General features: G+C 44.1%; 1 protein-coding gene across 2 annotated transcripts in view; it reads right to left on the reverse strand.

The window, feature by feature from the left end:
• Nucleotides 1–13,021, reverse strand: part of FAH (fumarylacetoacetate hydrolase) — a 36,034-nt gene that overhangs the window by 6,216 nt on the left and 16,797 nt on the right. The window contains exons 9-13 of one of the 2 annotated variants that reach the window (XM_025215246.1): nucleotides 12,450–12,580; nucleotides 10,986–11,061; nucleotides 9,462–9,619; nucleotides 8,706–8,807; nucleotides 6,881–6,998 (exon numbers count right to left, since the gene is read on the reverse strand). In XM_025215246.1, coding sequence (XP_025071031.1) covers nucleotides 6,881–6,998; nucleotides 8,706–8,807; nucleotides 9,462–9,619; nucleotides 10,986–11,061; nucleotides 12,450–12,580 — 585 coding nt within the window. Of the gene's footprint in view, nucleotides 1–6,880; nucleotides 6,999–8,705; nucleotides 8,808–9,461; nucleotides 9,620–9,907; nucleotides 9,955–10,985; nucleotides 11,062–12,449; nucleotides 12,581–13,021 lie in introns of both variants that reach the window. The other variant, XM_006033446.3, reaches the window with a different exon arrangement.

Genomic DNA, 13,021 nt, shown 5'->3' on the forward strand with positions numbered 1-13,021 from the left:
GTCGGACTTGATGATCTGCTAAGGTCCCTTCCGACCCTACCAACTATGAAACTATGAAAATGATCCACTCTCCCCTGATGTAGCAGAATCAATGCTTGCAAGAACTCATATTGTACAGGGACGGATGGGGATAGGGAAACATTTGCCTCTCCCTGGGTGCATCTTCATGAGATGTTTACTTCAGAGCTAACTAAGTAGCTGCACCATAAAGCCTCAGCATCTACATGTGTGGCTCTATTAGGCCACTGTAAACTAATTAATTCCTCTGTATGTTAGTACTTGTAAACACAAGTACTATCCTATGGTGGTGTTCTTTAGTGCACAGCAACATATGTGTAAATGCTGATGGGCCTGACTAAGGCACAAGGGTGCTTCAGTATGAGGGCAGCCTGCTGGTTAGCCCTGCACTGGAGTATCCTCATGCCCCAGCCAGCCCCTGCGCAGCACAGTGAGCCAGGCTGGAGCAGCCCCGGGCTGGCAGGCTGACCCCCTGCCAGCTGGGGCTGTTCGGACCTGGCTCAACATACTGCGGGCCCGTGCACACATTCAAGCTGTGCGCCCAGGAGCAATAAACTCTGGCGCAATATGCTCCATGCCAATAGCATGTGTAGATGTACCACCTGAGGACCAAACAGTGAAAAACTTAGCATAGTCAAATGATCAAGGCTAAAACACAGTGCAAGCTGGGGCATTAAAAGGGAGACAGCTGGCCTAGCTTAGTCGGACTGGAATGAGATGCAAATAGAAAGAATTAATGAGATAAACGTTACACTGACCAATTACTAGCCAAATTTCTGAGAAACTTGCTTAGAAAGAACATGCTGCCTCTGAATTTTGCAGCAGGCCAAGTTTCTGATCAGGAAAAACTATTTTATTGTATTGACTGTCAGTGAAGTTAAATGAGGTGCTCCCTGCAGAATACTGAGCACAATAATCCAGCAGGGCCTGCTGAGCACTCGCTGTTAAAACATTTACTCTGGGGGCTAGAAACCAATTTGACTTTCAACTAGCAGGGCAGGTCTGGGTAACATGAAAAAAGAAAGCTAACTGAGGGTTGGAAAATGCAGTGTTACCTTTGCTGAACTTCCCGAGGAGCTGTTTTGTTTGGGCCACAAATGTTCACCCTGGCTGCTTCTTTCAGTGCTACAGCATTGCAAGGGGAAAGTAAACCCAGTTCTCTTCTGGGCCAGCTGAGCATGCATATCTCCTCCTCCAGATATGAACTGCAGCCTGATGGCCAGGGGATAGGGGGAGGGAAAAGTCTGAGAGTACTGATTCCATAATCCTGGAGCAGCTAGCCCACCCTGAAGTCCATGCTGTTGGGGCTTCACTGATGCTGAGCTACTTCATTAAACTACACACACTGCCTTCACCTCTGATTACAGTATAGATGCACCCTGAGCATAAATTAGTCCTCTCCTTTGTCTCTCTAACTGGTCTGGGTGCTTCCACTACCTACCATCCCTACAACAGGAAACCTAAATATGAATAACATCCAAATTCCAGCCTGTTTCCACATTGCTAATACACAACATCTTACTCAGCCAAGCTGCCTTGAAGAGTTTATATTAGTCTTTATCAGGCTTCATTGCCTATTTTCTTTTCACTGCTGGCTGATTATTTTAGTACCATTTTGTTATCTTTGCTGACAAATATAATTTAGTGCAGTCCTAAAGTGTTGCATAGTTAAATAACAGGCTCTGTGCTCTTAGCAGCCAGCCAGAACTACAAGCCCCAAGGAAAGAGTCAAGGAACTATACACATCTTTTGAAATGGGCTGCAGTGCAGCTCAGCAAATCAAACCTTGCCATGCTGGCTGCCCTGGGCAGCGCTTCTTAGGAACAACAGATTCCTCTCAGGTTTTCTCTCTGTGGGCTAGACCTCTCTACAACAGCTCCAGGAGAAAAGGGGGAGGTGGAAAATTAAAACAACAGGAGGAAGCAATACATTATTGGTTGGGCGCTTGGTAAGACCCTGCCTGGTCCTGCCTTGGGACAGGATGTAATAATAGTGCTGCATTCAAATCTTGAGTGTGCTTAATGCTTTGGTTCTCCAAGAAGTCACTAAACAGGCACTGAATGGATGTTATTTCAGGAGTCCAATCATGAATTGTTCCCTCTTTCCTTTCACATGCACGGTCAGCTGGGTCTTACAACTGGGTGGTAGGTCTTGCTCTATGATCACTGCAGAATCATGCACATTTTAAACCATGCAGGGCTAGATCATTAACTTCCCTGCATGCACACTTGTTCATCAACAATGTTATCCTTTTACTTTTTCATTTCATTGTGTTATAGGTAGGGACCTACCAAAATTGCCGCAGAAGCAAGCTATACAGCAGCCCCTTTAATCTTGTTCGTTTCATTGTGCACCCCCTCCGCCCCTGATTGGCAGAGGGATCCACTTGCCACTGATTGGCAGGGAGGCAAAAAACATGGTTTTAAATGTGCCATGGTTTTTGCCTTCCGGCCAATCAGCAGCAAGTGGCGAGGCCGCTGGGGCCGATTTGCTAATCTGCAGTGGGAGGCAAAACCTGTGACAAATTTAAAACCACAGTTTTTGCCTCCCAGCCAATCAGCAGCAAATGGTAGGGCCACCAGGGCCCCTCTGCCAATCAGGGGTGGGGTGGAATGAGCAAAATTAAAGGAGACACTGCACAATGCACTTCTGCCATGATTGTGGTAGGTCCTTACTTATAGGCACTGCTGATGTACAATCTGTGAGTTAAGAGCCTGCAGCCAGAGGAGTAGTGTGGGCCAGCCCATAGCCCGGATCAGTCCACAAGCCAGATTCAGTAGGAGGTCAGCACATGGGGTCAGTCTGTGGGTGCGACTCAGCGTGCTGGCCTGTCCCCATGTACCAAATCCAGCTGCAGAGTGACCCTGTGCACTGGCCAGGCCCCATGAGCAAGATTTATCCACTGCCACTGCTTCCCCACCACCAAAATTTTGGAGCTGTAGGGAGCTCCGCAGACTGGATGACCCAGCCTTGCAAGCTGAAGATTGAGCACCACTTTTCAAGGCTAAAGGGCCTGAGAGGCTAAAGGCCCTGAACTTATTCAGCCTCCACAAGAGAAGGCTGAGAGGGGATCTGGTGTCCATTTACAAACTCACCAGGGGGGACCAGCAGGAATTGGGGGAGGCTCTGTTCCCCCGGGCACCACCCGGGGTTACTAGGAATAATGGCGACAAATTGTTAGAGAGCAGGTTCAGGCTGGACATCAGGAGACATTACTTACAGTTAGGGCTGCCAGGCTCTGGAATGGGCTCCCAGGTGAGGTGGTACTTTCTCCTACCTTGGGGGTCTTCAAGAGGAGGCTGGACAGATATGATTCCCAGCACCCGTTCCTACCCGGGGCAGGGGGTTGGACCTAATGATCTGTTTAGGTCCCTTCCGACCCTAAGCACTATGATACTATGATCTAAAGAGGTAAGTTCTTATTAAGCAGAAAAGGGTAGTCTGGGTCACATCCAGATAGCCGTTCTTAGGAAGAGTTGTTTTTTAGTCCATGATCAGTCGATGGTGCCACTAGCAGAGTAAGTTGGAATTCATCAATATAATCAAGACCAGCAGAATCTGGCCCTACAGCCCAGCTGCTAGAGCAGGGTGCTGTTATCCAGAATTTGTAGATTTGGTTCACAAATTACCCACAGATGTATTATGTGACCTTTCACAAAGAATCTTCCCTCCTTTGCTTCAGTTTTCCAGGGGGTAAAATGGGGTTAAAAGCTACATTAAAATAGTGTTATGAGGCTTGGTCATGAATACCATTTTTGCAGAGGGTCACACAAAAGACCCTACAGTGGCACACTGTGGCACCGTCAAACAGGTTTGCAGAGCTGTCTGGGAAATTCTTTTATTTTCTTTGAAAATTTATGATGAAAATATTTTAATTGATACTGTTTGCCATTTGGGGGTTGTTTTCTTTAAAAAACAATTCCCAAAGGGCAAAGGTTTCTCAGTTTTTCAATTAAAATTTTGACACAAAACAGCTTTTTCATAAAAAATGTCCAATTTTTTAAACTCTTTTCACCCAGCACAACATTAGGAGGAACAAATAATGCCCACCTCCATTCTCAGTGAACTATTATCATGTTTCATTAAAACCCAATAGTTCTACAAAAACTTCCATCCACAGACCAAAGCATTTCATAAACCCCAGTGCAGAAAGTCTTAGGATCCCTGCAAGAGAAGTACCACCTACAATGAGCACTTAAAGAAACTGAAGATGAAACAAGATACTGAAGATGAGGTACTCCAGTTCTGAAAATCAAGCCACTGATTGAATGCTCAAGCACTCAAATTGTAATTCTTTGATCCGGCTGACTAGCCCAAAGGTAATTGAATCTATGCCAATAAAGAATAATGCTCATTTACTCATGACTGGTTTATATCAGCTATATACTGAGATGGAAGAAATGGAAGGCTGCTCCTCTTTGCTCCAGCTTTGCCTAGCAGACGACAATGGCCAGAGTGGGGAATTACCAGCCTGGCCTCCTGGCTCAGCTTTGGCCTGCAGAAAGTTGAACTAAAGGAAGTCTGCCTATTAACACTTGGCAGAGTGTAGCAGTAGAGCAGCCACAAGAGTGATTTCAAAATCAAGAGGCAGTTGTGAAATGTGACTGCTACAGGATTTGCACTTCATTTACACTAATGGGACCATTAACTTGACCTAACTACACCAATCCATGTGCAAAGAAATCTCCCCAATGTCCCAGTTTATTCCACAGCTGCTCTGTAGCCACAGATTTGCTTTGCTACTTATAAAACCAGCCTATAAACTAGTGAATATATGGCTAAGCTTCTTGTCCATCGCTGTATGTAAATCCTCATTGCCTTTTTGTCAATCAAGCTGTCACCATTACCCCTCTGGATATCTCAGCTCATTTATTTCAGCTGTCATCAGTTTCAGTAACATATTTCCAGTTCCCTGTTCTTGGTTCAGGGGATCTATTACAGAGCCAGCCCTTGTGATGTCAGAGTTGTTAATCTTGCTGATGCCTTCAAAGGGACTAATGGGCTGGTTTGATGTGCATGCACTGCTGTGTGCACTGTTTTGTCACCTCATTTATTTCAGCACTCTCTCCAAGATGTTTGCATCCCTTCAGACTCCAGCCTTGCTCTGCTGGGCTGTTGCTTTAGCAGATTTTGTTTTCTTGTGCTTATACCACAACTGCAGAGTTGCAACTGGCTAAAATGCCCTAGTCTTTTCTCTGTGTTGGAAGTAGCATTTCCCCTATTAATGTTATCACAAATTTTCCAACCCTAAACACCAAGAGTGAGATTCCAGACTTCTTGGGGTAGGACACATCTACACAGCAAATTAAAGGTGGGATTGAAGCATAATCTACTAAGCATGAATAAGAACAGCAGTGAAGACGTAGCAGAACAGGCTTTCACAGCATCTGATGAAGCGAGCCTCAGATACTATGATACATGATATGATATGATATATGATTTATATATACAACTCTGTATGTGTATGTGTACACACACACACGTGCGTGCATGCACACACACATGCACACATATATAAAACAAAACACCTAAATCCATACAGAGACACCTAAATCCCTAAGGCACCTTTGAACATTCCAGTCCCGGTGTCACTGATGGAAGAGATAGTTCCTTTACTTCCTATAACAGCTTTTATACTGCCTAAAAGAATAACATGAGCACTTATCTCTATGGATAAGGGATAATACAAAAAGAGTAACAAATACTATATTATACTCAGTTAAATAAAAAACATATGAAAATAAACTCCTGATCCACAATCTATTTGTGTGTGTTGCAAACTACTCACAGACATGCACACACAGAGCACATTTGTGTGTGATATACACATGTCCTCAAAAGTGATCTTGGATCTTGGGGAAGCCCAAGGACTTGGGCACCCCATTGACAGGTGCTGTGTGAAGCTGTAAGATAGACACCTGGCTGCAAGAATCTGCTACTTGGGTTGGGAGAAGGGAGGCCTCTGCCCCTGCACACACCTTCCAGGCAAGAGCTGGTCAAATATTCTGAAAACTTCTTGCAGGCAAGGTTCTTTGGGTAGATATCACATCTTTGGGTAGATATGATATTTTATTAGACCAACTGAGTAGTTGGAAAGACATGCTTAGCAAGCTTTTGGGTGCAGTCACCCAAAATATTTTGGTCTAATAAATAATTGTACTGGTTTAATAAAAGATATCACATCTACCCAAAAAACCTTCCCTGCCTATGTCCTTAGACCAACACGGCTACCTCCAAAAACTCTGAAAACTTCTTAGTATTCTTGGGAAGAACTTTCGGTCTATTTTTAGACAAGGATTGGAATATGGTACATAGAGAAATAGTGGAATCTCCATTCCTGGATATTTTCAAGAGTAAGTTGGACAGACACTTGGCCTGGATGGCCCTTGAGCAGGAGACTGGACTAGATGACCTTATGAGATCCCTTCCAGCCCTCTTTTCCTATGACTATTTGCAAAATAATTGCTTGTGATTTGTTCTAGCTTTACTCAATGGGCAGCCTAAATCAAGAGCTATAACAGTGCAGTGTCTTTCACTAGTCCCAAGAAATTCTAGCCCTCAACAACAAAATAATGCACACAGCCTTCTCACTATTTGGTCCACAGGCACAGTGAGAAAATTAACCTTTTTCTCACTGGACCAAGGGAAGGGATAACAAAAACGCATTCATAGAGCATATACAATAGTGTGTCTGCCTGCCTTCAACTCCCCGAAAAGAGGCAGTCCTGGTTGGTACTCGGGGCAGCTTGACTCTTAATAGACATACTGCATATACAATACGACTGCACGTGCAATATGACTATATGCCACTAGGCCAGTCTACATGGTACCAAGCATACAGACTGAGTCATTTCATTGTTACCTGTCATGACGACTTCATCTCCGTCCTGCAGAAACTTACGAGACTGCCCATTGCCAAGGTCAATTTCTTTTGTTCCGTTCCACGACAGCTCCAACATGGAGCCAAAGCTCTCTGGATCCTTTAAAACAGAAGTTAATAACCAGACCTGTCAAGCTAGAGAGCATATGTATAGTACTGTTACGCCCTGTTATGGGGAACAGGCATGCCGATATGTTTTCCAATTCTATATGATAGAACCACGCCAGGAATGGCCATTGATGCAGTTCACTGAGGAGCTAGCTTTCATGCATCTTTTTATATGTTTTTAACTTGCTGGAGGCCACAGTGGCTTAGAGTAGGGGCATCAAATTCATTTGGTCTCAGGGGCCAGATCCAGACCCATCTCTGGTGGCAGGGTGAGCTGTAGTGATGTTAACCCCAACAGCTGCCTGAGTTACTGTGTAGGCCCTGGCAGCCACAGAAATTTAAATCGCTATTGGGCGCTCCAGTGCCACTGAAACAAGCACCCAGCGGGGATCTCTACCCAGGATTTTGACAGCAGAGCGAGCAACAGCACAGCTGTAACGAGTCCCCAACCAAAATATCTCATACTCAGGATTTCAACTGCAGGGCAAGCAATCCTGATGTTAATGGACACTGCTGTGTTGGCTGCCACTGCTGCTTACATCCCAACTCCTTCAGGAGCCCCAGGGGCCAGATGACAGCTCTGTGAGCTGGATGCATGACATCCCTGGTTTAGAGCACCCTTCTGTCAATGCCTCTAGTTTTAGCAGTAGGCTTTTAAAAAACTGGGCCCCACGTAAGGAAGAATGAAGAGAGATCTGGGTCCCTCTTTCTGTATCTTTAGTATTTTAACATTAGTGCATGTCAGATTGCATTCATATTTCACTATGCAGGTGAATGCTCTGAGTTTCTAAATGCTTCGAAGATTTTAATGTTAATCTGTAGACTGATTCAGTGGAGAGAAGGACTATTTGTTTAAAAGCACCAGCAGGATGGTATATAATGGGTTTTGTTCCATTGGCTCATTAATGGAGCTAACCTGATGACAATTCACTTGTGCCAGATATTCAAGTCAATGGATTGTCTCTTATTGACAAATGGATAAGAGGCAGACTCCTAAATTAGCCTTATTCCATTTCAGTCGAAGGAAAGACCACCTCACAGCTCTATCCAGCAACTGAAGAATGTCCAGTCATTGGCTAAAAAGGAGAGCAGTCAGTGAATCCCCAGCAAATATTTTGGAGAAAAATGTTTTTTGCACTTTTCTAAGTCCTGTGTAACACCAGTGTACTTTAAATGGAAATAATGAATTATAAACTGGCCTCCTGCAGAGTTAAGAGACCTTGGAAGTGTTTATACGTCCAATAACAATAATATTTAGTTCTTATATAGCAGTAGCTGTGTGCGAGGGATGAAGTGGTGACTTCAGGGAATCCTTGGTAATATGGACCATCAACATTGGAGGGGACTGGACTCTACAGAATAAGAGATCCATTCCAATCTTATGCCTCAGATTTCATCTGTAGACCCCAGTTTGATTTGATTTGTTTTACAATGAGGGTAGTAACTGGGTTGGTACAGTCAGAAAGACTGTGTGGATACTTGGGATATAACAACCACAACAGTGTTCCTATTGGGATTGTGTTTTATGAATTGAGACAGGTTTAAAGAAGTAAAATTGGTTGAAACAGATTGAGGAAGAATTGCAAAGGCATCCACAGTAGAACAAACAGAAAGTGAATGGAGGTCCCTCACCATGCCTGACCAGTTTCTGGTTCCTGACTGATTAGTTATTAATGATGATCACTACTTAAATGCTTACAGGACCACTGATTGTCCCAGATGCCAGGAGGTCTCCAGGTTTAAGGTTGCATCCATTGCGGCTGTGATGAGCCAGCTGCTGTTTCATGGTCCAGTACATGTGCTGGAAAAGAGGATAATGAAGGCTCAAGTTGTGAAGGACAAATGTGTTTCAGACATGATTATCCTATACAGAATTCATTCCAATCTCTCTGGATCATACTGCTACTGATTAGCCCCCAAGAAAAACATCCTTATCTAATCAAGAGCTTCCAGCCACCTCAGTGTAATGTTTGCAATTACTTAAAATTGATCTTGGGGCTCATTCATTGGTTTCCAAATATGTAGCCTGCATGCATATAATTTACTCCTGAAAAGCCAAGGAACAGCAATTATAACTCTGCATTCATGACATTTGACATGTGTTACTGTGTCCCTGAGGCTGCCTTTACTAATATTGGGGGTTCACTTCTTCCCCTGCTCTCTTCCCTCCTATGCCCTATGCACATTGGTGAGACTTAGAAATATTAGGCTTAATCCTTAAGAAAGGTTAAAGCACTGCCTACAAAGAATATCTCAACAGTTTTTGTTTTCTGAACAACTGTTTAAATATATTGGCCTACGCTCCATTAATTAAAACCAGAATGGACCTAAAATGCATTGAGAATCCCTGCAGCTAGAGTGTAAGCATTTCATTTTATGGTATCATCCCTTGGCCTCTAGAAGAATATCTGTTATTCTGCTATCAGATGGGGAACGAGATGCACAATGCAATCACCTCAGTGTCAAAGCAGCAATTCTGGATGTAGACTCCTAAACGCTGCAAATGGGGTGTTTTCATCCCAGGGGGTGTCGTACTCCCTGCTTGGTCTCTCCCTCTCACCAACTCCAGCAGATCTGGTATGGTACACAGAGCACTTCCTTGTGTGCTAAACCCTAGTTGCAAGAAGAGTTGCCCTCTGTTCAGATCAGAAGCACCCAGGTGTTTCTGAGGGTATGTCTGAGCAGTACAAAGCAGTGCCAGGCTGAGAGACACACCTGCTCTTCCTCCCAACCTGTGTTCATGCAGTGCCACGTGTATGCCAATGAGGAAAGAAATCATCAGCTTTCCCTAACCCCAGCAGGCCAAATCTGCAGCTAGTTAAACTCAAGCATATTGCCTCTGAAGCCAGGGCCCGAGTTGCCAACATTGGTCAAACAGATGCAACTAAACCAAAACTTTACCTTAAAGTTTGATTTGCATATAGTACTTGGCTTGCTCATTCCTTCTCCTATGGGGGGAAAAAAGCAATCAATGAAAGAAGAGACTTCTTTGCACCAGGTGAAGAAGTTGGCTTGATTTTCATTTTATGGATAGACAGAGCTCCCTTTATACATTCAGCCTCAATGGAAAGCAAACACTGAGGCTGTATCTATGCCTGAGGCTGTATGTACTTCATCCTGTGATGTTGGCCATGGTTTCCTGGGCTGTACTGCTCGCCTACCTTACAGAGGTGCTGTGAAGCTGTAGAAAGGGAAGGACCAGACCTCTTCCATCTAAACATAGAGGGATTATGCACCCCTTCTTTGGGGCACTCCACAATTTCTCAAAGCTTCCTTAATTCTGGAAAAATTATGGGTCTTTAAAAAAAATTAAACTAACCTGGTCATTTCACCTTTACCAAAGTTGGGGAAAGGGTGGGGAAGGGGTTGAAATGCTACAGAATGGAAAATATGAACACTCACACACATTTACTCTTCTCATTGCCCTGACTGGCCAAAAATAAAACAAACCTTCAGAATTTGAATATTTTCTAAAAAAAAGTCACAAAATCCATTACATTTCACACTGCAGGAAACAGGGAGAACTTCAACATTTCCTGATACATTTTACTGCGTAGCAAACTCTGATTTCTATTACTGTTTCCCTTGTCCTCCCTCCCACCATTTTTTTCTATTATTAACTATCCCCTATATTCAGTGGGTTGCAAAGTCTTTCGTGCTGGGGCTATTTTGGTGCAGTTTGCACAACACCCTGAGCCTGATGGCCTTCTAGATGCTAACAACACAAAAATAATCCGTGCTCATCCTTCAGGTTGTAAACTGATCACCTGAAGGCATTAGGGTGGGACTGGTTCCCTGCTCAGAACAGCACTGTGCTGCTGATGGAGGACATAAGAAATGTTTTGTCTTCCTTTGACATGATATTAGGCAGTAAGGAATGCAGGATCCTGGAGCTGACAGGACAATTGTCTGAAATATGTGGTGGATTCAATATCCCTTACCTTGGCAAAGCTCCCTCAGTCATCTAGCATTACTGTACCTTTAATGGCAACAAAGAGATTTATGTCAAATGTATAGGGCTCTTCATCACAGAGGTAAGGTAGTGGCTTGGGATCCTGGAAGAATACAATGTACATTACTGTCTAAAGGCCAAATGGAAAGAAAATGCCAGCATATTCCCTGGGATATTTGGAAACAAATCTAATCACACAGCTCTGCTCCCCTTCCTCAAGGCACATTTATTTTCCCATTGGCCTTGTCATGGTCAGTAATATCTAAGTAACTGCTTCACATGCACATTTAAGTCATTTACATAGTATTTATTTAAATACACTGCCTTGCATCTTTGGCCTCAAAACCCTATACTTAAAATAGCTATTAATCCTAAAACTCACAGTTTTCCTGCGTCTTTGCCCTGACATACTGTATTCACCCAAAACTTGCAAAGGACTTGCATTTCAGACCCAAGCTGTTTAGTTCACACCCACTGAAAACAGTGGCTTTGAAGATCTCATCACTGTTTTACTATCTTATTGCATTTTAAATAAATAGCTACATAATCGAGACATCTGGCCAAGTCTTAATCTTAATCAGAACATTTTGGCTTCAGGCCATCATCTCGACCCTTTACTGCATATACATACAGTGTCACCATACTCTAAAGAGAAGATAGCACACACTGAGGGCCCCTCTAGATGTTTAGGTACAGGCATGATAGGCAATATGTGATCCACAAAATCATGCCTCCTGCCATGCCACACGTGTATGGCAGGAGGAGTAATTATGGGATGTAACATTATACCCTGTCCCACCTTTAGCTGAACGTTCCCCAAACTGCTGCAGCTGCAAATCCTGCAGCTGACAGGACTCTCAGCCACAGCAACACATGGGATGCTGCTGCTGCTGGGAGTCCTGCCAACTGTGGGACTCCCAGCCATGAAGCACATAGTGCACCCCTTGGCTGGGAGCCCTGTCAGCTGGCATGCTCCCAGTCAGAGGCATACCTTGCTACACATGCAAATTAAAGCTGGATAGAAACTAGTGATAAAGTTATTACACATTTTTCAGTTCTCACTTTATCGTGGAATGGACCTTTCATGGTGTGATAGTTACTTTGGACATGTAGCCGATGTAAATCAGTTGCACAATTAACTACTTAATTGCATAACACATGTAATGTGTAGAGGGGGCCTGAGAAATGCTTTTCTTGCTTTAATCAAGTCTACAGATGGTTTGCAAAGCAATGCAGCTATATATGCAGCAGGTCTGAAATCTTGGTCCCACTGAAACCACTGGGCACTTTACCATTGAATGCAAAGGGGCCAAGATTTTTTCCCAGTGCCCACTTCCTGGAGGCAGGATAAAACTTTTAAGTCAGCAGAGCGACACTTGACAATCCAGTACAACCAAGCGTTTCTACTGTCAGGGCCTAGTGATTTCTATCCTGTTTCCTACCACTCTTCCTCCAAATTGTTTCCATCAACAATGTCTGTTTGTTACTAACCTGGATAGGATTTGGCAACACAAATGGCATGAGAGCTTCCATAGTAACGACCCAGGGAGATATAGTTGTGCCAAAGCTCTTGCTTAAAAATGGACCCAATGGAACATATTCCCACTTCTGAAAGTCACGAGCTACAGGAAAGGAAAAGCAAAGCAACAGAATTAAATATTTCTTGTGTCCTTAACACACGTGAGAGTAAACCAGAAGGACACCTCTGCACACTAAAGAGCACCATCCACAGAGCAAGCGCAGTGCAGAAGTGACTTACCACACATACCCAGCCAATAGGCCTGTATGAAGTGGCTAGTATTTGCTTCAGATTTGGATTCGGCCAATTCAGGGAACAGTGATTCGAGCCAATGAGTTCGGGGTTTTTTTGAGGTGTGTTTTTTTCTTAAAGGGCCAGAGCTGGGGCAGGCAGGGCAGCCATGGTGGGGGCTGGGAGAGCGGGTAGGGATGGGGGGGCTTGTGGCAGAGCCCCCCACACAGCATGGGGCAGTGGGGGACATCAGGGATCACCCCCTTGCCTGGCAGCAGTCAGCGAGTGGGGGCTTTTTTTTAAAGGGTCGGAA

Source organism: Alligator sinensis, unplaced genomic scaffold (assembly GCF_000455745.1).
Source record: "Alligator sinensis unplaced genomic scaffold, ASM45574v1 scaffold1318_3, whole genome shotgun sequence".
Lineage (NCBI taxonomy): Eukaryota > Metazoa > Chordata > Crocodylia > Alligatoridae > Alligator > Alligator sinensis.